Below are 23,496 nucleotides of genomic sequence, written 5' to 3' on the forward strand. Positions count from 1 at the left end.
ATGTATGTGTAGAGATTTAGAGAAATGTAAGGCCTGCATTGCCTCACATTTAAATAGAATATCTTATTTTATTAGCCACCATCTAGCATGTCACAAAAAGGTACAATATCTAGAAAACAAACATTGTATGAACAGATGTGGCCACAATTAAACAACTTTGTTGGCTCATTAAGTTAAAGGCAATGTTAACATAGCAAGAGATATGTGACCCAAAACACCTGTCTCCATATTAAACAGTAACTATATATACAATTGGTTTGTCTATGAAATGAAGTACGATGGTGGTTTAACTGCACACCGGTACCTAACAAGATAAAACCGGGACATTATCTTTCCCCAGATCCAGCAGCAATGCTCCAAAATGTCTGTTGGCAATGCTTATTTAAAGGGAGATTCCACAGACTGATCAGTCCTCCGCCACCTCTTCGTCAGGACAACAGTAATATTCTACAAAGCAGATCTGTCCATCGTCGTTCCTGACCAGGTACTGCAGAGAGAGGAAGCCCCTGCTGTCTGTCCTCACAGAGACCTTACAGGACAAGGCCAGGGCTTTGGTGGAGGGCTTCAGCAGAGACATCTTGTACCTGTCACGGGGAGAACAGCACACAATGTGGAGCTTTAGTTCAAACTCATTACAGGCATATATAGATAAACCAACTCTCCTCAGTGTGTGGCTAGAGGTGGTCATTATAAGGACAGGAAAATGTGACAACAGGTAGTAAAACACTTTTTCTCAGTGCTAACCTGTTGGTTTGTGTCTTGGTGCATTTGAACAGCTCCATCATGTCAGAGTCCTTGGGATAATCGTAATGGGCATTTCCAGAGTTCCCAAATGTAGACAACCTGAAGGGCAGAACCAATGAACGCTGTAGCTGAAAGGAAGATGTGTGATTCCTTTACCTTGACAGATTGAATCATTAATGCAGGATGACCATTGCTCCACACGGCCTCGTGTTTGCTAAGGTGCTGAAAGTATCAAAGAGTCCTAACTGATTAACACTACATTGATATAAGTGTGGATATCTCCTTTAATATCATCATCAGTAGGATTATTGATTGAAAATTAAATGTTTATTTTAAGTTTAAACCATCAAATAATGAACCAAATCCTTTAAACATTATACTGTAGGACAAGTAGTGATGCTTCAAAATGCTACACAAGTTGTGCATTAAACACACCTGAAGTATGGCTGGCTGGGGGACATGGTGATCTGCAGCACCTCGCTGGTCATGTCGAGCTCGGAGAAGGCTTCCTTCAGACTCTCTGACTGCAGGATCACCTTTAAAAAAGAGGTGAAAGCGTAGTTATAGGTGGTGTATCGCTCTCAATAAACATGCGGATACTGTCATTTGTATCCCTTATTGGCTAGTAAAGTAAGTAACATACATTGCAAGGAAACATAAAAGTAGTTTATCGCTTTCATTACACACAACGTTCACCTTGTTTGTGACGTTGGTGCTGCAGAACTCAAAGTCAACTAGCTCTTCTGGTTCTTGGGTGTTGATCTTGCACACTGTCACTACCCCCCCCCTCCTCCAGGAACAGGGTCAGAGGGTAACCGTACCCCTTGTAACACATCCGCAGGGCTGTTGATACTCCTGCAACAACACACAGGGAGGAAATGACAATGGATATTAATCTAACTTCTTAGTAAACTGTGTTTGAACAGATTATTTACCATTTCCTTTTATTCACCTGGAGCTGTGCTTCCTCCAAAGATATTGAGGCAGTCCAGCAGAACGGTGAGGTTGACCTGGAAACCCACCGAATCTTCCTTTATCGTGTACTCCTGGAAGATTTCAGACTGGAATAAAAGAAGACTTGTCAGTTTGTGTCTCAATTTGCAGGATACTTTTTGAGGACTATATTATATTAGGGTACTTCTGGTTCATGATAACTGATGGATATTATTTTAAGTATGACTATTATATTTTGGAGGGAACCAAAATGCTTTAAACTTGATCTAAAAAGCACAAGGATTATTAAACACTTAAAGCAGTCACACCTGGATGAAGGCATTGGCCTGCAGACATTTGGAGTCCTCCACAGTGACCTTCAGTCCATTGGGTGTGGCGCTGAAGATGGCATGGTCTTTGAAGGTGATGGCTTTCAGTATGTTGGACAGATTGCGAGCATTGTCCAAACTTGCCACTAAAACGTACTGTTCCGCATCGCCTTGCGACTGGGTTGACAGAGGCATTGTGACACTGTAATGAAGACACAAAGAACGTTTAGACTACAGCAAATGTTCAGGAGGGTACAAAACTGCACACAACTATGAAAAAAGCAGCAAGTTTTTGTATATTTTGGTGCACACTGGATACAATTTTCCTTGAGAAATCAGAGGCAAACAAATAAAAAGGTTAAACAGTACCATACATGCACGAAGCTGTCATTTAGCTGTATGTTTTGGACTTATTTCAACCTAGGCTATAGGATCACATTTACAAAACTACGTAAATATTTAACTGAGGCTGATTCCAGTGCCATTTATTGTACTGTTGACCATTCCCAGTGAACTAACGTTATACATGGTTTTAAATTATACTGTAATAATGCGCCAGAAACTTACAAAGATGTAATTCAGTATCTCATGTCGTTGTTCTGAAGAAAGGCGCCCTTTTATATATCAACTTCCGATTGTCTCTTCTTCACCGGAAGTCGGTTCTGCGCATGTGTGGATAATAAACTTCCAGAGACTTCGCAGCCGAGACCAAAACACAGGAGAAATATCCTGTCTTCAGCGGCAATACGTGACAATAGTGGTGTTTCGTAGTCCACAGAGGTGAGAATTAATACTCAGCTGAGGTTATATGGCTTAAAACATACTGTTAACTCTGTAAGAGGTATAATACCTCATGTCAGATGTCAGGAAGCTAGCATTAGCTGCTAACAGTCCATGATGACGGTGTTTGCTGATCAGTAACGATACGTTAAAAAACTATTAAATGTCATCTGGAAGTGACAACCTTCATCATGACAATTTGGAGTTCAAAGGAGAGATGAAAACAGCCACTATTATGCTTCTATGGACTATTTGAACAAAAATGAGTCTCTTTAACACCAGTTTTACCGACAGGTCGCTGGTTTACAAACCTCACTGCCCTGTGAACTAGCAGAGAAATGCATAATACAAGTTGTTATTAGATGATACGGAGAATAGTCTTAAGGGGATACATTTGGCATCTTGACACTTGAATTCTACGTGTTTAGTCACCCTTGTTAAGATATGTCCATAACACAGTCCTGGTTGCCTACAGCTCATTACAGCAGCTCTTAGATACATCACTGCATCATGAATAACAAGTGAAGATATACATTTTGAAGTTGGACAAAACCAAGGATGGGTGCAATTATGTTAAAATGTAGTCAGTCACTGAATACAAAATACATGACATTTTTTAACATTATCCATTAAATTGCAAAAAAATATGGGAACAAATCTATACTTAAAATATTGAAAAATATACAATGTTTCAGTCAGGCAGCTCCAAGCAGCCACCTAGCATCACACGTAACAAATGACTGAGATAAAGGCACAATATTAATATGTTTTTTCTTGATGTTGTTATTTATATTTAATAGTATATTTGACCCTTCTTTAACTCTGTCTTCTCCCTGCTTTAGGTTCTTTATTGTGGGAGTCCTGTCAAAGCAGCAGTCATGGTGTGCATCCCCTGTATTGTGATTCCTGTCCTATTGTGGGTCTACAAGAGGTTCCTGGAGCCTTACATCTATCCTTTCATTTCACCCATAATTAACAAATTCTGGCCCAAAAAAGCAGTCCAAGAGAAGGCTACTACTGACCAACAAGTTACCAACAACAGTAATGGGACTCAAAAGGTAAATTAATTATTTTATTATGATATTTTATCAATAAAACCCTTTTTCCTTTTATTAATTAAGTTATGGTTTTGGCTGTAGGTATCAACAGTGTACAATGAATATAAGTAGAATGCAGTAGATGTATTATCTATTTATTGTATTTATTTGTTAATGCCCTGTTCATGTGCAGGGGATTTCAGATAATTGCTTTAAAATCTGTCAAATAAAAATCTGTTTCTAAATCTGCCTAACAAGAACCACTTACATACAGCTCATCCAGACACTCTGAGTCTATTTCTTCACATTTATTATCACATTTCAAGTGATTGAATTGTCAGGTTAAGTTGGTTTTTAGTTTGCCTAACCATGACTGATACTGTTGTTGGTGTTTAGAGTCTCTTTTATGATTGAAGGTTGTGGATAACATCATTTTAATGTTTTGCTTCTCATGTATTTCAGCCTGAAAGCAACGGTGAAGCCATTGCCAACGGATCCACAATAGCAGCAGATAAGAAGACAGATTAACAGCTCTAAATGTTTATAATGCTTCTGAAAAAATGTAAATATGCCAGTAATATAAGATAGAGAAACTATACATTTATTTATCATACTTTTTTCAATAATTGGTTTTAACCTTCCGTATTGTCCAGATCTTGTATGTATTTGATTCCATTTGTATAACAGTAACTTTAAGAGATTGGTTATAATTGATATTCTTTCCTTGTTAATTATGAATTGATTTATAAATGTACTGTGTTGATTCTTCACTCTCTATGGACATTTTTTTCTAAGTGGATCTTGTAGTTTAATGAATAAATAAAAGAAAACCTTCAGGTAAAGGAAGTTGCTCATTTATTGATCCTATACCAAGATGAACCTGAAGTGTCTTCACTTCATATTTTAATGTCAATAACGGTTTGATTTTTTGTATTTTAAACTATATAAAATTATAATATTTGTATATATATATATATATATAGTTTAAAATGTATCACTGCAATAAGTCTTTAATCACATATGTGAAAGAAAAAAGATTAAAGCAGTTTGATCACATGAGACATAAACTGTAAGATGTCAGATAAAACTAAGAAAATAAATGAATACACACACACACCTGCATACATCACACATTAATACATCCTGTGCGTGTAATATTTGTTCTCAACTTTTGTTGAGGCAAACTGAGCTTAATCAAGGGAAAAAAGGACATTATTTTTAAAATATGATTATTTTTTGAACCCATACAAGTTTGCTGACATTTATCATCTAAAATGTGCATGGATCTTCATATTGATTATATTCAGCCATTATAGATACTAGCCTGTGTTAAGTGTACACTTCAGAAGGGGTTAGAATGAATATATATATATATTATATATACATATATACATAGGGAGGCGTGTGGCGCAGTGGACTAGTGCGTTGGTGTTCGGATCAGGGGAGCACAGGTTCAAACCATAGACTGTATATGGTTCAAACCCCACTGCAGTCAGCATGTCGTTGTGTCCCTGAGACACTTCACCCAAAATTGCTCCTGTGGGGATTGCCCACAGTATTGAGTATGCAAGTCGCTTTGGATAAAAGCGTCAAACATGTAATGTAAAATATACATAGAAAATCTAAGTTTAGATCAGGCAGATCTGTTTGCCCTATTTCTATCTGTTACGTCACCTACGTAATAACATGTCGTCATTACGCAAGGGGTGACGACGTGGAAAACATGGTGGAAAGGAGTATGTAGAGTAAACTTAATTGTCGCAATTTAGCCACAGTTTCAAGTATTTGCGCACTGAAATTACACTTGACTATCAAAATTGGACAAAGCTCTTCATTTGGGGAAGCAACCGTCGCATTTTAACGGTCCTGGGAGTAGAGAGAGCCGCGGTAACTACGAGAAGCATTTCTGACAGGTAAGCGGTCAGCTGATGGAAAACAAGCCATGAATGTTAGCTACTCTCTGGACACTGAGTAATAAAACGCCAATAGCTAACAGGACATGCTCGTGAATCAGTAACTTATCAAGCTATGGGTTAATCGGACGTGTGACTGTCACTACACCGTGTATACACTCGCATTTGCCAAGACTATTTCTTGCACTGGAAACTGGATGAGCTAGCTAACGTCATGAAGTTGCTTAACTCAAGGAGCAGATGCAACTGGAGATGCTTGAGATATCACACTGACACTACATTTGGAAACTCGCTGGTGATCTGACAAAGTCTCCATTTTCTGTTAGCTAGTACTAGACAACAAGGAGTTCATAAGCAAATAGCATGTTTGTCTCAGCACAGCTCAGATTCAAGGCTTTATTGTCATGTGAACAGTAGATACAGTGTAGATGTGGCAATGAAGTAAGTCTTAAGATCTGTGCCTGTTATATGGCTATTACTAGGTACAAATGTACCATCTCTTTGGTTTACCACAATTGTGTTCTTATAATGTTATCAATGTACTGGGTAAATGTTCTCTCGCTGGCTACACCTGTGTGCTAAAGGTGTGTCATCACACACAACACATGTCCTGGTTCCTATGTTGCATCCTGTATTGAACCTGACTCTCTTTTAAATAAATGTGAGGATGGATGATTTTGCTTTCTTGATTTTACATAGATGGATAATGTGTTGTTTGAATATCAGGGCAGGCTCAACATTAAGTATTACTCTTAACATCCTGTGCAGTGGCTTAGACATACATAGTTCGTCTGTAGTAAAGTTGTTCATTATTTTTGATGGCATCAATAACTAAAGTATTTTCTTTACCCCAGGAATTGGCATATGCCTGGTGAAGAAGCAAGAAGAGTGGTGAGTCTGGCTGAGTGGAGCCAGTAGAGAGCGATGGGAGCCAACACCAGCCAGGTCAGTGACCTGTCCGACAACCCCAGCCTCAGGACCCTGGTGGGCACCGAGTCCATATCAGAGAACGATCCTTTCTGGAACCAGCTCATCTCCTTCACCTTCATCAGTCCCACCAGCAGGTAACAAACACACACACACACACACACACACACACACACACACACACACACACACACACACACACACACACACACACACACACACACACACACACACACACACACACACACACACACACACACACACACAACCAGAAATGTCTTTTTCAGGAATGTATCAAATACTGAACATTTCCTGGTTGCAGCTTCATGTTTTTTGTTTTGGTGTCGTCATGTTGCACTGTTGGAGGAGCCTGTGACTTAAGTGTTTCCTTGCCATATCTACACTGTAGCTACTGTGCATATGGCAATAAAGCCTTGAATCTTGAATCTTGTAAGTGAATACCTCATAATAGAGCTATGATAAGGTCCACTTACTAGCTTTTCCCATGGTTTTCAGTCGCATCTCATCATGATTATGACATTAAATATGCTATAAACTCCTCAGTGTCAATAACTTAGTTCTTTTAGTGTTTTTCACTGCTTAGTTGTACATTATTTACATGTATTCCTTTGGTTCATTTGATCACAAGGTCATCCTGTCAAAAGCACAATGGACTCAATCATCAGACACAGAATTATCAGCATTTTCAAATAACTTAACTAATATTTTTATTATTTTAACTGAAACAAATATATTGATAGTGAGAATAATTTTTAGTTGCAGCCCCTAGATGAAATTGGGCAACAGACACAAAACAAGAGGCAGGCCAGGACAGGAAACACATTGGAGGTCAAATGGAAAGTGGCAGTAGCAACCTTCCCTGAATTGTACAGATGGTATCTCTCTAAGATGGTTATCGTGGTATACAAATATCTTACGGTTACAACTCTAATCAAGAGTTACAGTGTGCTACATCAACAGTAGTTGGCACAGAACCAACCTAATAAGAAAGTATTTTTAACATTTACAGCCAGGATCAAACATTAAACTGCAGGCAGGATGTTTACAGAGCTCACCTCGGTAATGATTCATCAGGGTTATTGTCCCGCTTGGCTGAGAATAAAACAGCATTTGTTTTCTTTGGAAATAGTGTTGAGTGGTAAAGACACTACAGTTTCTCTTTTGCCATTGTTTTTTGCCTGATTTTAAATATTGATCTATTCCATTTTCTACTCTTCGTTTCACACAATTTATCCTTTTCTTTCTATTAACTCCATAGAAGACGTAAAGATGCACATTTAACATATATTGACTAACAGCAACACGAAATACAGGAACACTAGGTTAAAGTTAGTACTGCAATAACAGATATTTTCATGATCGATTAATTTTCACATTACTGTTCTGATGTATTGTTCCAGCTGTAAAATGTCAGAAAATAGTTTAACAAAAGCCCAAGTTGAAATATTCCGATTAGGGCTGCATGATATGAGGAAGATACACAATAATGTTGTTGATTATTGAGAAAAAACAATATTACTTGTGAGAAATACCTAATAATAAAATGTACTCAGTTCTCAAATACAACAAATGTCTTGTAACAGTGTTTCCCACAGATATGAAATATACTTGGGCGGGTGGTGGCAAGGAGGGGGGGGGGGGGGGGGTGCGCGAAAAAAAAAAAAAAAAAAAAGTTTTAACAACATTATTTATTGACTTTTCATTCCGGTATAATCATTTTGCGCAAAGATGGCACTGTTTGTCAGAGCACTTCATCCTTCTGGGATTTCATGAAGAACAGCTCCAACGCCTGTGTGTATGGGAATGCCTCTGGTGCTGGTCCATTAACTGCCAGTGTTTCCCACAGATCTGAAATATACTTTGGGGGGTGGTGGTAGCGGGGGGGGTTGAGGTGACGTGCAACAACATTAACCTTTCTGTTGGTCGCTTGTTAGCAGACCCTTCACACGATGGCAGAGCGAACAGGTACAGGTACAGGCAGGGTCCATAATGATAGCCCTATAGTTTAAATCTACTACCCACACATGAACATATGGAAATGGGTTACTATTTAAAAAAATAAAGTATTTATTAATGTATTTAGGAACCTATCCATGTGATTTTTAGTGGGGGTCGACCTCAAATCCTCTAGGGGGGTCCAGGGGCATGCCCCCCCCGGTAAGATTTTATTTTTTATTTTGGAGTTAAATGCATCAATCTGGTGCATTTTGAGGGGAAAATAAAGAGACTAGATCTATGGAAACACCTATATTAAACAGAACTGTATACATTTCAATAATCATAAAATCAAGGCCATAACCAACAACATCCCATTTCCAATATGAAAAAAACACTGAAACTTGTTAATTTATTTTTGGTTCATTTATAGTTGTGAGTGTGTCTGTGCTCCTGAATCAGCCTCTCCTGTCTCCCTCCTCTCCTGTCCTGTCTCCATCCTTTCCCCCTGCTCCTCTTTGAGGCAGCAGCAAAGACTAGTTTTCTCTCAACAAGTTTTAAAAGTGTATCTTACCTTTTTTCACCTAGTTAACTTTTTATTTATTTATTCATGCATATTTTACTAATCACATTACATTTCATTTAGCTGACGCTTTTATCCAAAGCGACTTATAATGACCGATTACAGGGACATTCTCCCTGGAGTAACTAAGGGCTAAGTGCCTTACTCAAGGGCACACTAGTGGTGGTGTTCCTGGCGGGATTTGAACTCACAGCCTTCCGATCTTCAGCCCACCTCACTCTCCATTAGACCAATCACTACCCTCTCAAATGGAAATATGTGTTTACATAAATGGTGACCACACCGTTTGAGACCCACTGAGAACTTAGACTAAGTTAACTATCTAAACACTCAAGAGAGTCCTTTACCTCACCTGAGCTGAGGTTATCCCGAGCTTGAATGACACACAGAGACCAATCAAGGGCTTTGATTTATGATCTGTATGACAGTGGCCATGTCGGCAGGCCACATCATGTGGACAGCCAGTCACCCTGTGTGAGGCAGGCCACTTAACAGGCCAGAAGGAGGCGAGATCAGAGCAAGGGAGCGAGGGATCATTGTCTACAAGTTAATCGATCGCAGATGGCGTCGTGGTCACGGACGAATAAAAAAAAAAAAACATTAAAATTTTTTTTTATAAAAACAAAAAACAAAAAACTAAATGGGTCGCGAAATATACTTGGGCGGCCCTTAATATACCTGGGCGGCCCGCCCAAGTATAGTCTATGTGTGGGAAACCCTGCTTGTAAGCTTAACATAAAGGGCACCAAAAAAGAATGATGTGTATTTTCTGAGTAAGTTGAAGGACAGTATTAGTAGAAAACCATCCTTAAAAATAAAAGTGCAATATTGCAGTCTTCCATGACGTGTTAGCTGAAGTTGACACAGCAATGACAATGAAAAACGATATAATGTGCAGCCCTAATTCAGATTATTTTCCTCTTTTAGTATAATCACATTCCCAAAATGTCTATCCCTCTAAATGTCTTAATAAGAGCCAGCTGCTCCTGTCAGTCCTGGCTCACTTTTTCACCGCGGTAATGCCTAAGGGGCGTTTCTGACCAGCCAAAAAAGTTGTTCCCTTAAAACATACAACAAGCATGACATGACGCCAAGAGATGTCTTCCAGAAAGGAAAGAGATTCCACGGTGAAATCTAATCAAAATGTATAGATTGCATTAGTTTGTATAAACCACAAATGCATCAAGCTGATCTAATAAACCAGTAAATATATTCACTTAGTCAGAACAATATGATAAAAGGTTGTGCTTTACATCCTTACATGTCACTACATTCACATGAATACATCTTACATTGTCTGTTTTGAGTCAATGCAGACGCACATTTTTGAATGTTATCAGTGTCTGTTTGGTTTCACAGTAGGTTTCTAGAAGATGGTTTGAGTAATCAGATCCTCTGATCCATTTCTCTCACTTATCTTTTAGATATATTTCCCCTATCTTTCCTAACTTGCCTCTTCCCTTTGTTTCCCTTTCTAACAGTGGTGACTCCAAGTTACTGGAAGAGGCTGTCATCCCCCTCGCAAAGATCCTCAGTATGTCTCCTATATGGTTGAAATATGTTTCATGTCTGTTTTATTCTACTGGTAAATGCATTGATAACAATGGACATCCACTTCTCTTAAGTTATCATAGCATTTGTTTCTGCTTCTGGTTTGCATGACAAGCTATCAGATTAAGTTTCTGCATCATATGTAACGCTGCTCATAATTCCTCTCCTCCTTCCCCCCCCCCCCCAAGTTGAAAACAATCCTAGATCGGGGAACTTTGGCGCCCTTGTGAGAATTTTCCTGGGAAGAACCAAAGAGCTGAAAGTCTCTACAGAATGCCAAGAGTAAGTATGAGAACCTCAGATAAGATAATGGATCCTGAAATGACAGACAATGTGTCATTGTTTGATCGCAGGCAGTCAGGGAATCGTACAGGGGAGAAAACACTGAAGTGGTTGAAGCTTCCCGTGAGAAAAGTGCTGAGGTTTAACCATCAACACATGTGACATTATGCTCTCACTGCCAAGCTCCATTTCCACACATTGACCCTGCCCGACTCACCAAAATTGTTTGGGAGGAAACTCGTTCTCTATTTAACATCATTAGAAGTTGGAGTTATCACTCCCCGTCCTCTCCATTTATTTCCCCCTCATTTCCTAACAGATGATGTTCCCTAAACAAACCTAAATGTTCTGTCTCTAACAGGCTTGGGTTGTGCAAATTGTCAATTTGTGGGACTGATTAGACACAGTGGTTGTGAAACATTGTGGCTTGCACTGCATGGGTCCAATAATTTCTTGTTTTCCTCTTTATTTGTTTCCCAGCCACTCTGTCCCGATGTTGTCTCTGTGTGAATGCTGTGTAGTTTCATTGTCAAAAAGAAGGTTATGAGAAAACTGGTCATCAGCAGCATTTTTAGTAGTACAGAGAGAGATGCAAATAATATATAGGAACTAAAAAGCAATACATGCATTATCACCCTCATTCAAAGTATGCTCCCCTAACTCTGCTCAATGTACACTGAACAAAAATATAAACGCAACACTTTTGTTTTTGCTCCCATTTTTCATGAGATGAACTCAAAGATCTAAACAATTTTCTATATACACAAAATAACCATTTCTCTCAAATATTGTTCACAAATCTGAAAAACTCTGTGATAGTGAGCACTTCTCCTTTGCCGAGATAATCCATCCCACCTCACAGGTGTGGCATATCAAGATGCTGATTAGACAGCATGATTATTGCACAGGTGTGCCTTAGGCTGGCCACAATAAAAGGCCACTCTGAAACGTGCAGTTTTGCTTTATTTGGGGGTCTGGGGGGGGTCCGAAAACCAGTCAGTATCTGGTGTGAGGGGTAGGGGTAGGGTTAGGGTAATGTTGTGAATCGAGTGGCCCATGGTGGTGGTGGGGTTATGGTATGGGCAGGCGTATGTTATGGACGACGAACACAGGCCACTCGATTCACAACATTACCCTAACCCTACCCCTACCCCTCACACCAGATACTGACTGGTTTTCGGACCCCCCCCAGACCCCCAAATAAAGCAAAACTGCACGTTTCAGAGTGGCCTTTTATTGTGGCCAGCCTAAGGCACACCTGTGCAATAATCATGCTGTCTAATCAGCATCTTGATATGCCACACCTGTGAGTTGGGATGGATTATCTCGGCAAAGGAGAAGTGCTCACTATCACAGATTTTTTCAGATTTGTGAACAATATTTGAGAGAAATGGTTATTTTGTGTATATAGAAAATGTTTTAGATCTTTGAGTTCATCTCATGAAAAATGGGAGCAAAAACAAAAGTGTTGCGTTTATATTTTTGTTCAGTGTAAGATGACAACTACAATGTGACAGCCCCATGCTTTATTTATTTGAAGAGGCTCTTTTAGATTCTAGTTCCAGAAGGCTAAATACACAAGGGCTTTTTATCTCAGACTATTTAACTCAAGTATTCCGAGCTACTCGTGTGTAACCATTTGAATTTGAATGAACATATTACCGAAGAACACTTCAGGGTCATTCAGCTTTATACATTTAGGACATATATCAATGTCGCAAAGCTAGCCCTTCTTAGCATTTATTTCCATCACAGTTCTATGTTTGACCTTGAACATGACAACCTATTTTTTTTTTTTTGTGCTTCCGCAGTCAGCTGTTTATCTGGCAGGCCCACAATGCACTGTTCATGATTCGCTGCCTGCTCAAGGTGTTCATCAGGGAGATGAGTGAAGAAGAGCTGCACCTACAGTTCTCCTACCAGGAGAGGGCGCCAGGCTCCTGTGCAGGTGAGCTCCATCACAGATACATTTGATCAAAAAATAAGGTGCGTCACAGAGAGATGTGCAGTGAGGCCACAAAATAAATCAACTTGGCAGGATTCAACCACTGATTTGTAGTCACAACTCTCATTTTGTACACGTGGAGTGACTAGCAGCTGTGTGGTATACAGACGCATTAAGTCAGTTCAGAGATTGTTCTACTCCCTTTAGAGTACTTCACACAAAAAAACTATTAAAAACTACTGCTAAAAAATCTTAAAACAGTTTGGCCCTCAGTGGGATCATAAGATGTGAGTTATTAGAATATAGCCACCAGGGTCAAATGTGTAACACTTCCCTTATAAACCTAGAGAGAGATAAGAAATTGGCTTTTTAATTGAGCACAAATACCCCCGGCTACTGACCTGGATCATCTCTCACTTCTTTAATAAAAGTCTGAAACTGCGTCCACTGACTGCTCATCTTCTTTTGGCATCAAACACTAGGCCTTTCTGAGGAAAGTCATAAACACTCTCCAAATGGGTGGCCTGTTAATGATCTTGATAAATGTTCATTACGTAACCATTTTTGGTTAAAAGCATTAACAGTATTAAAAGGAAAGAAATAAAGTCAGCTTCCTTTTGAATCATTATTTTGCGGTTTGTTATTCCTGCTACCATCAACTCACACTTACACACTTTAACTGTGACATTTGCACAAAGACTGCTCTCACAGTACTTTAAGGGTTAGATCTGCTGTGCTGGGTGATTGTTGTAAAATGATCATTCTGAGACTTGCCTGCAAAATGACACCAAGCTAATTACAGCTGGTTGAAAGTGGTAAAGAGAAGATAGTTTAGGGTACAAGGAGGTCGTAAATTAAATCTGCAACAGTCTAAAAATATAATCTTTCCCGCTGTTGGCAGTAATGTTCATTTACAAAATGTTTTGTGTTTGACTGCTGGCTGTCACAACACGGTGTACACTTAAAAAAGGGGAATTGTTGAGACAGTTGATTGTATGCTAATTGTTTTTTGAGGAGCTTTAATCAGAGCCACAGGCAAGCACCGTCACTGATGCTAGCTAAAATTGCCCATTACTTCCATAATGGGCAAGTTTGAATTTTATGCAAAAATATAAATTATTAAACATATTCATTTGGTTAATCCATTCATTTCCTGCCGCTTATCTGTGTCCAAATTGTGTTCATTTGATTAATTCCATAATTAGGAATTATTGCTCTATACTGCTGGGAAGTTATACAAAATAAATGAATGTACGCCATTTCATCTCTCCTGGTTTTCCATCATCTCTTCATATTTGGGCCGGTATGATCGTTAAACGGCTCTTACATTACATTCCACATGATATTAAAAATGTCTGTAAAAGTATTAAATTATACTTGGCAAAAACCAGCAGGAAACCCTGTAATCCAAATTGGCTAATTCCCCTCTGTGCCATTCCTCTGTACAGCAAGCATGACATATGGATGATAGGAGGGATGGAGAGAAGGTGGAACTGGAGTTGGAAGAAGCTAAAAGAGACTGTGATCAACAGGAAGCTGCCTTACTCTCTCATATAATAACTCCCCCAACCTCTTGTGTAGAAACAGGCAGCGAGGACCTCCTGGAGGAACTGTTGTCCAACCTCATTCACCTGATCGTAGAAGTGCCCCTGCTGTAAGTATCTCCTGTATATGTGTGTGTGTGTGTATGTGTGTGTGTGGTTGAATTACACCCCATTGTGTTTTACATTCACTAAAAAGGTCACACATGCAAGACTGATTCGGAAACACTGAAAAGTTGCATTTCACTCATCCCACACAGGGATTTATTTAATGTCAAAGTGCTAATTCTTCAGACCCACTTGTTTGACATTTTATTATCAGAAAACAGGAACTACATGAGATGTTCATGTCAAAACCCAATTTATTTGCCGTTTCCCAGCCCAAACCGTCATTTGGTTTGCCTTTCGGTGGTTATTAATGTGTCCAGGATGTTAGTCATTGAGCAGTTAATGGGAAACACTTTGTGAAAGTTTGTATGTTTAACTCACTTTGCGTGCTCCACTTGCTCATTCACTAACCGAGAGAAACTGGAGACCATTATGGATTAAGGTTAGGCTCGGATGTCCATGTGTTTCACTTCCAGAGCCGTCAGCCAGACTGACGAGCTGGAGCTCTGAGCTGGCGGAGTGACGCGTAAAGGGACAACATGAAAAGGAAGGGATATGACTAAAATATGTTTGCGGTGTCGGAAGAAGAGAAAAAGGCTTGAAATGAAAGTTGGATTAGGAGCCGTGCCAAGGAGTGGGAGAGGAGGGAACATAATGATTGAAAAATGGTATCATCCTTTACTCCCCGTGGGCGGTGTGCACGCTAACACTCTCTGCTTTAATGAGGGAATATTTCAGTGTGTTTACTCATCAATGCAGGAATTATCCCCTGCCTGCCACTCCGTCTGTCGCACAGAGGCAAAGAGACACTGCGCACGTCTCAAATCCTCCTCTGCAGAGTCAAAACAAGTTCACACTAACATGACTGACGATGGCATTTTCCTCCACTCATCTTAAACTTTTCCTCCCTGTACCCGTGTCTGTATTGTGTCAGTTTTGATCCTCCTGTCTTTGTCAACCAATCTACTCTCTGTCTCCCGTCTCTTCTTTTGTGTCTGGACTTCAAGCTCTCGTGTAAATCCATTCAGCATTCCTACAAGATTCATTGTCTAAGCTTCAAAACTTCCACCTGTTTTTCTTTCCTCCACCACTTTGTGGCTGTTGGCCTGTTTCCTCTGTACGTGCTTCTGGTTTGGATGGAAATATATTTTCCCCAAATCTTTGACAGAATTCTGCACTTGATCTTTTATGTCTTCATTTTACAAGAAAGATTGATTCTGACCTATACATCACAGTTAATCCCCTATTGTTTTCCCACACATTCTTTAACTGAAATGTTTTCTAATCAATTATTTAGGTGCCTTACATTAACACTATGCCCTATGGGTGAAGTCTTTACTGTTGTATTAGGTGTCTTTGCGACATACCTAGTATATTATTTCAGTAACTATCATTTGTAATGACGTAACGTAATTTAAGCCTTGACACAAATGGCAAATACATTTTTTAAGATATCATTTAAGTTTGAACTGTTGGAGGGAGAAAAACAAGCTGTTGTTTTCTTGGGTTTTTGGAAATGTATGATAAGCTTTTTTGACATTTTATTGACCAAAAAAAGTATTCAATATTAATAAAATGATTTTTGAAGACCCCTGTACATACGTACACAGTCGAGTGAAATCGGCAAATATTGTGTAAATATGAAAGAAAAACACCATTGTCCTAAGTTTAAAATCTGGTTGATTATTTGAAAGCCATGTTTGTCTGTGTTCAGGTGTACGGAAGCACGTTATGATTAAAAGTAGGAAACACACTTCAATGAAAGGATAGTCATCAGCAGTGGGCCACTTTCCATTGGCATCTCATTTTATACAACATGTCACAGATGCAAATATCCTGCTTCCTAAAACGTAATGAATGTCTTTGATATATTGAAAGGCTTTTGCTTAAATATCAGGCACATACACATACAAATGTATGTGTTTACATTAAGAATTACATATCTAAACCTTGTCTTCTTCCACATATATTCATAACCTTTAAAGTTGCGATTATAATGTATTTGCATGAACTCTTATTGCGTCTTTCTTTTCCTGTAGAGACATCACCTACAGCATCCTGTTTGAAGCGGTGACCACACTGCTGGTGTTCTTCTCCTACCAACTCTTCAACAAAGACATCCTCCGAGATGGATTAATCTATCAGCACATCATGAAAGGACGATGGTGAGGAAAAAGCACACATGACAAGATACTGACATTTAACTGAGCACCAATACCAAGTTTGCTTAAATGAAAGCACAATTGGAAAACAAACCAATAAAGGAAAATGTGACTGCATTACGAGGTGCTCTCACTTACCTCTGTAACTGGGTCATCCACAATCTGCAGGCCCAGATCATTTTGGACCTTCTCCAATCCAAAGTGACACTGCCTGATATAGGCTGCTGTTTATATATCCACACTCTGATACTTCTCATCATGTTCCAAACAATGTCTTCATGTGTCATTAAGTGATACTAAGGGGGGGAAACAGAAATGAATCTAATAGAACTTTATCTTCTTATCTTATCACTGTGACTTAATCTTCTGTGATTCTGAAAGAATGTAATCCAGTGACTCGTTTTAAAAATGTTGATAAGCTAAATCTTCAGCGTGGGAAAATTAGAGTGTGGATGTAGTATAACTCGCATAATGCTAATACAGTCTGATGTTGAGCTACTTTTAAATGCTTTAAATCCTTTGTTAATTATAATCTTGAAATAGAAATGCTGCAAGCCTGAATGCATTTTGAAGTCTAGTAGTTCTGTTAAGATGGGTCGACAGAGGATGGAAGTCATTTTCTTTTAGGGCTCTTGCAGCATAACACCCAAATGAGAGCACTTTGGATTAACTGCGAATGAGATGGAGAAATGCTTTGACGTAGCTGTTGTTGGCAAAACAGATCTAAATGGTTTTATCACTGGTCGTTTAAGAAACAATGTGCTGTGTTGCTGGAAAAACTGTGATATTTGGTATACAGATACTCACATTGACACATAATATGGACCACACACACACACACACACACACACACACACACACACACACACACACACACACACACACACACCTGCATGTACTAGAACAAGTCCTATGTCTGGTTCCTTGGTTTTTATTACACTAAGAAAGGGTCGACACCTACTCCTATTAGTGGCAGATAATGAGGCCGACTTGGCAAATGAGCTGAATTTTTTTTCCCCCGCCAGCTCTGATAAAAGGAATAATTTAAATGGTTATGCCCGTGTTCATATTCTGTATTCAGTCGAGTGCAGTCAGATGTAATTGATGTTTCTGTTGAGCAGGTAAGGGACAGCTTTTAAGGCCAGAGTACTAGATAACCTCAGGGCTTTTATTATAATATTCTATAGACACTCACATCATTCTTGAAATGTTGGAAGAGCTCATTTATTACACCTCTTCTGAAGAAAGCCCCAGCTGTCTTTGTGAAACTCTCTTTGCGTTTGTGTCTCTTTTCTCCCAGTTTGTCTTTAACTAGTCGGCTGGTGAAGACCCTGCTCTATAACTTCATCAGGCAGGAGAAGTGTCCGCCTCCAGCGACCCACATCTTTGAGCAGAAAGCCGAAGGAGGCCTGCTCTATGGTCTGGCCTCAGGGGTGGCAAGTAAGTGTACACACATCCACACACAAATGAAACAAAAAGAAACGACAAACGGAGCAAAAGAAAATCTTTATTATTTGGTTTGGTTGAGAAAACATCATTTTTTATATTTTACTGTAGGTCAGCGGTTCCCAACCTTTTTCAACTCAATGCCCACATTCAACCATAAACAATACGGAGGCTAAATAAAGTTCTGATTGGTCAATTCAGAACATGTTTTTAATCCAGCAGTACAGACCGCTTTCAAGGACTGTAATGACCGTTGCTAAGGAGGATCAAGAAAGAGAAAGGAAAAGTCTTTATAATGAATTTGTTCCACACTAATCATAATGTTTTGCAAATTATTTGGCGGCCCCCTTGTAATGCGTTCGCGGCCCATTAGGGGGCCGTGGCCCACAGGTTGGGAACCGCTGCTGTAGATAATACGTAATATAGGTAATGTATGCAAATCTACAACGTGGTTTAACTTGAACCCAACATCTATTTGTGTATTTAGTCACTCTTGTTGCTCACAGTTTGTTGTTGTGATGTTGCTATATTCCCCACATCAAAATTAAACTGGTGAGTAGAAATGGCATCAGAAATTGCAGGAATGATGGTCAAAATTCAGAGATTAGTGCCAGACATTAAGAAGAAACGGAATTGAGTTTATTTTAATTTATTTTTTCCGTGGAGCCAAAGCGTGGTAAATAAGATTAATATGAGAAATGAAAGCCAATGCCGACAGCCATGGCACTGTGGATGAAAGTGATATGTCAAAAAATGAAAAGAGTGCGTGTGTGTGTATCCAGCTGTGTGTGTTGAATGCATGTTTGTTTGAGTGTGAGAATAGGGCCGGGTTTCCCCTACAGATAAATGCTCTTTGTCGGTTGTTGGTGGCAGATTCCTATCAGTGAGCCATCAGCATTCATCCCAGCCTATCTGTCTGTGACCAGTGATCGGGCCGATGAGTTGTGGTGCCCTGTCCTGTTCTGTAATCCCCTAGAGCCTGTCTGTCTGCAGCCGCCTCCCTTATACACACACGCACAGATCAACAAAGACACAAGCGCTCTTATGCCCGGAGCTCAGAAACAACACTTGTTTTTTATTCTCCGTCTCTCTGTCTCGGCCATGCACACAGTGGCCAGGGATGGGCAGAGCACACATTTGAATTTGGATGTTGAAAATGGGTGTAGGCAAGTTGTTCTGTAGAAACAGTACATATTAGTTTAATTTCTTTCATTTTTCAGCATGAGCAAATATTCAGCCAGTTAAAAGGGACTTGCAGCAATTTTACACGAGAAAATCCGTTTTCTAGTCATGGTTAGAATATTGTAGGGTTGTAGCAATTTTCAATTAAAGCTCTGAAGGTCTGTCATTATATGTAATGATGTCACCGCCTTAAAAAACAACCTTGATTTGATAATTGTAGTTATATAAATGTAGTTTATGGTGCTGTTAGTTAATACAGGTGCATGCTTCTCTGTGTGTGTGGCAGAAAGGAAATACGATGATAAGGTTAAATGCCCAAAAATATGAATTGATGCACAATATTTCCTAAATTTAAAGGATATGGATTTTGGAAATCTATCCTTTTTATTAATAATCGTCAACTTGAATGGATTTGTTGCAAAGGTTGGATCACCCAAGTGAAAGCCAATTCTATGAAGCCACCACTGAAAATAAATGATACATATTGTGGAAATTATTATATTAGAACATTTTGGGTTTAGTCCTTACAGTTATGTCATATTGTTAGTCTTGGTAGAAGGCCTGTGTTTAAAGCTGTGCATCTACAAATCAGTGAAAGTCTAAACGAGGGACATGAATGCTTTTATGAAGTCTGTAAACCCACATACAGTGCACTGGACTAGACAACACTACCACAACCTACTTAGCATTCATGCTTTTTATAGCAATCCTTCTTCGTCATGTTAGCAGCATGTAAAACCATTCATGCGTGCACCCTCACATTCATAGACGCTCTGGAAGTCCCCCCCAGATACAGCACTGGCCATTGGCAAAGCAAAGCAGTGCTTCATTTCCGTCGCCATGTGAATGTGTGGGCGGATAGGATGTCTCTTCCTCTCTCGCTTTTACACACTCTGCTGTCTGAGTCTGAACGAGAGTCTGCAGGGGGATTATCACCCAGTCTGGCAACTCCTCTCTTCTCCTCTCTTCTCCTCTTCTCCTCTCCTCTCCTCTCCTTTCTTCTCTTCTCCTCTCCTCTCTTCTCTTCTCCTCTTCTCCTCTCCTCTCCTGTTCTCCTCTTCTCCTCTCCTTTCTTCTCTTCTCCTCTTCTCCTCTCTTCTCCTCTTCTCCTCTCTTCTCCTCTCCTCCTCTCCTCTCTTCTCCTCTTCTCCTCTCCTCTCCTCTCTTCTCTTCTCCTCTCCTCTCTTCTATATACTGTTCAATGATTTACATTTCTGATTTCTCCACATGCACACATTATACTTTGTTGAGCTATCAGTCTGCCTACAAGCAGAAACACACGATGATATCTTGTGTGCAATCCCCAGGTCTGACGTCAAGAGGCTAACAGTAGCTCTGCCTCTTCTATGATCCCAATCTACTCTATTGATGGTGACAGTCCCAAACACAAACAGCTTTTTATCCTTACATGTATGTGTGTTAGGCATCTTCAGCGTAGCTCACGTGACAGAAATGATGCTGATCTTATAGATAGATCTTTAGCCCAAGCTTCTTATTATGATTCAGATCATTTGAAATCACTCGGTCTGGGGAACATTTTCATTTGTTGCATATGTTTTTGTTAGAAGGCTTTTGGACTGGGTTTGGGCGAAAGTGCTTTGAGCATATATTTTCATTTGTGTGAGCATATCAGAATAGTGTGTTTGTTTATTGACTGTTCCGCATGTTTCCCCAACCGGGCTGGGTGTACTTTGTGTGTATATGTGTGCATTGCCAAGGCCTGAAGCCCTCATGGCATATTTCATTCAGTGTTATGCAAGTAAATAAGTAAGGAGCACATCCTGTCTGTCTCTGGTCACCAGGCGTTCACATCTACATTAGCGCTGAAGGGTATGTTCTCCGCTCTAACTTTGAGAACATATTCCCCTCCTCAGCCCACTCCTCTGGCGTCTCCACAGACCCCTGAGATGTTGGTGTTCAAGAGTATGTGGCACTAGTGTCCTTAGAACTTTTGGTGATTTATATATATATATATATACGGTTATATTTTATTCATACTAGATTTACGTTTTAGTCTGTTGATCCACTACTTCGGTCATGGCTGTAATATCAACAACAACTGAACAAACCAACTTTTCCATTAGAGCAAAGAGTTTCAATTATCCCAATAAATATATTCAAAGGATTGGTGCAAAAATTAGCGCACACAATAATGTTTCCCACATAAAAGTTCCTAATGATTTTAATGATCAGTTCACTTTTTATTTGCCTCCATCAACCGATAACAATTTCGAGAAGCTGGTTTTTCTTGACCAAAACACATGAAAAACAATCACATCAGCTTCAGTTTGACTTTTGCTTTATTTAGCCTTTACCTTCAATTCTTATACATTGTATTATAAACACAGGCATAGAAGAGTGATCCTTTGTTTTATTGATAATGTATTGTGACACTTTGCAGCTGCATAAAGCTAAAATAATGCAACAGAAAAAAACATTAATGTTACTCTTAACAGGGTTTGTTATAATTTAGTCAGACTGAACACATGAAGTACTTTAGCGATTTTTAAGGACAGTAAGGTAATTATAGTACCCCAATAAACAGTGTAATAACAGCAGCATCATTAAGGCCCCCACTGGAGTGTGTGTGTGTGTGTTTTTGATGATACCCATGATATGAATCACGATTTGGTGCGGGGTTATGTTCAGGTGAATTGGATGTCAGGGGGAATATGTGTCTCCAGAAGGGATTGTTTACAGCTTGCGTCTGAATATTTGGAAAGACATTGCAGATATTTGATTGTGCGAGGATATTTCATTTGAATATGTAAGCCATCAGTCGTGTTTAATAGTCCAGTTCATTATGTAAAGCAACACACAGCCTTCTGTCCCTAAACCAAGGCTTTTTCTTCTGTTGCAAAGACCTAAACTATGGACTGCTTTTGAGCCTATTTCAATGGTTATTAAGAAGTATTTAATATTATATAGTTGATATTGCATGGAGACCAGGAGAGATGTGTAGGTCATAAAGGCTTTTTAGAGATGAAAAGATACATTTCTTAGGTTGTGGATACAGGCTCACTAAACTAAGACTTTGTGGGTGCAGTTGAGTTGCGTGTCTCACAGAAAGATGCCTTTGCTGCCCTCCAGTCCTGAAGCCCAGATTTTTCTAATTTAAGCGTGCCAGCCTCCTTGTCCGTGAATGACCTTCTCTTTTCCTCACTCTTCCCTTCCCTTTCCTCTTCATCACGTTGGCCTCCTCCTTTTTGTTTTCCACTGGGCGGCTGGCCAGGGCCGGAGCAGGCCTTTGCAGCGTAGCATTATTGGGTTTATGTGGTGGGCAGGGAGACAGGCAGAGCGAGCCGAGCCAGATGGATAACAAACAGCACCCTCTAAGGTAAAATAGAGTAGAGCACTGTGAATGTGTGTGTGAGAGTAAGTGTGTGTTCGAGAGTGCAGGAAATGTGGCTGCCAGACCGGGCTCTCTGACACGGCTGGGCTAGTCACTGTGGTGCCAGAGATGAAATGAACAGCACTCCGTCATAACTTGGCCCTCTCTTTTTCAAGATAGTGTATCGTGTATGGAGAGAGGAAGGCAGATAGACTGACAACTGATGTAATTTCTCATTTAGGGATTTATTTTTTGTTGTGGCTGCAGATTATTGATTATCTTCTTAAATAAAAAAATTGTTCCACTTTGAGCAACAGTTGCATACACACTTCAAATAAAAAAACAGTGATGGACTGTTAGGATCTTGTACATTTTGAGGCAAACCAAAGTACAAACCACGGATGTTACCAATAATTGAACACAGTCACAAGTTGACGAAAGGAAACTCTGAGGCAGAGCAAGTATTTTGTCATGCATAATTGATGAACAACCAGTCAAACTTTTTAAACAGTCACAAGTTGTTCCTTTGTTCTGTCTGCTTCCTTTCAAAACTGTACACAAAGAGGACACTGGGATGTGACCTCCCATTATATCCTTGAGTTAATATTGTAATGTATAAGTATGTGAGTGTACGTGAGGAATTTCACCCCTATAATGTTTTGAGCAAATGTCTTTTTGTTTGACTCACACTGTTGATTCAGTCACCAATTGCACTGAGTGTGTCATAGTTAGATCAGGATGACTTT

At 39.6% G+C, this 23,496-nt stretch overlaps 3 protein-coding genes across 4 annotated transcripts in view; 2 read left to right on the forward strand and 1 right to left on the reverse strand.

The window, feature by feature from the left end:
• Positions 1 to 3: 3 nt before the first annotated feature.
• Positions 4 to 2,651, reverse strand: rad1 (RAD1 homolog (S. pombe)). Its single transcript, XM_034204896.1, is given in 8 exon segments — positions 4 to 584; positions 745 to 843; positions 1,180 to 1,280; positions 1,441 to 1,530; positions 1,532 to 1,599; positions 1,697 to 1,805; positions 2,007 to 2,208; positions 2,574 to 2,651. Coding segments are annotated over 7 exon segments (840 nt in total). The 5' UTR covers positions 2,202 to 2,208; positions 2,574 to 2,651; the 3' UTR covers positions 4 to 406.
• LOC117538924 (UPF0729 protein C18orf32 homolog) lies at positions 2,644 to 4,665 on the forward strand. The gene is made up of 3 exons (XM_034204908.1): positions 2,644 to 2,786; positions 3,629 to 3,844; positions 4,286 to 4,665. The coding sequence occupies exons 2-3, from the start codon at positions 3,665 to 3,667 to the stop codon at positions 4,349 to 4,351; spliced, it is 246 nt and encodes an 81-aa protein (XP_034060799.1). The 5' UTR covers positions 2,644 to 2,786; positions 3,629 to 3,664; the 3' UTR covers positions 4,352 to 4,665.
• Positions 4,666 to 5,515: 850 nt separating this feature from the next.
• dym (dymeclin) overlaps positions 5,516 to 23,496 on the forward strand; it is a 61,222-nt gene continuing 43,241 nt past the window's right edge. The window contains exons 1-8 of one of the 2 annotated variants that reach the window (XM_034204544.1): positions 5,516 to 5,736; positions 6,591 to 6,800; positions 10,684 to 10,736; positions 10,942 to 11,035; positions 12,847 to 12,983; positions 14,562 to 14,634; positions 16,669 to 16,794; positions 18,092 to 18,231. In XM_034204544.1, coding sequence (XP_034060435.1) covers positions 6,661 to 6,800; positions 10,684 to 10,736; positions 10,942 to 11,035; positions 12,847 to 12,983; positions 14,562 to 14,634; positions 16,669 to 16,794; positions 18,092 to 18,231 — 763 coding nt within the window. In that variant the 5' untranslated portion in view covers positions 5,516 to 5,736; positions 6,591 to 6,660. The remainder of the gene's footprint in view (positions 5,737 to 6,590; positions 6,801 to 10,683; positions 10,737 to 10,941; positions 11,036 to 12,846; positions 12,984 to 14,561; positions 14,635 to 16,668; positions 16,795 to 18,091; positions 18,232 to 23,496) is intronic. The other variant, XM_034204550.1, reaches the window with a different exon arrangement.

Source organism: Gymnodraco acuticeps, unplaced genomic scaffold (assembly GCF_902827175.1).
Source record: "Gymnodraco acuticeps unplaced genomic scaffold, fGymAcu1.1, whole genome shotgun sequence".
NCBI classification, from domain to species: domain Eukaryota; kingdom Metazoa; phylum Chordata; class Actinopteri; order Perciformes; family Bathydraconidae; genus Gymnodraco; species Gymnodraco acuticeps.

Excerpts from the sequence above, each read along its gene's own strand:
- LOC117538924 (XM_034204908.1), top strand. The coding sequence starts at position 3,665 with ATGGTGTGCATCCCCTGTATTGTGATTCCTGTCCTATTGTGGGTCTAC. Across the intron at positions 3,845-4,285 it reads ACAGTAATGGGACTCAAAAG|CCTGAAAGCAACGGTGAAGC; the intron begins GTAAATTAATTA and ends CATGTATTTCAG.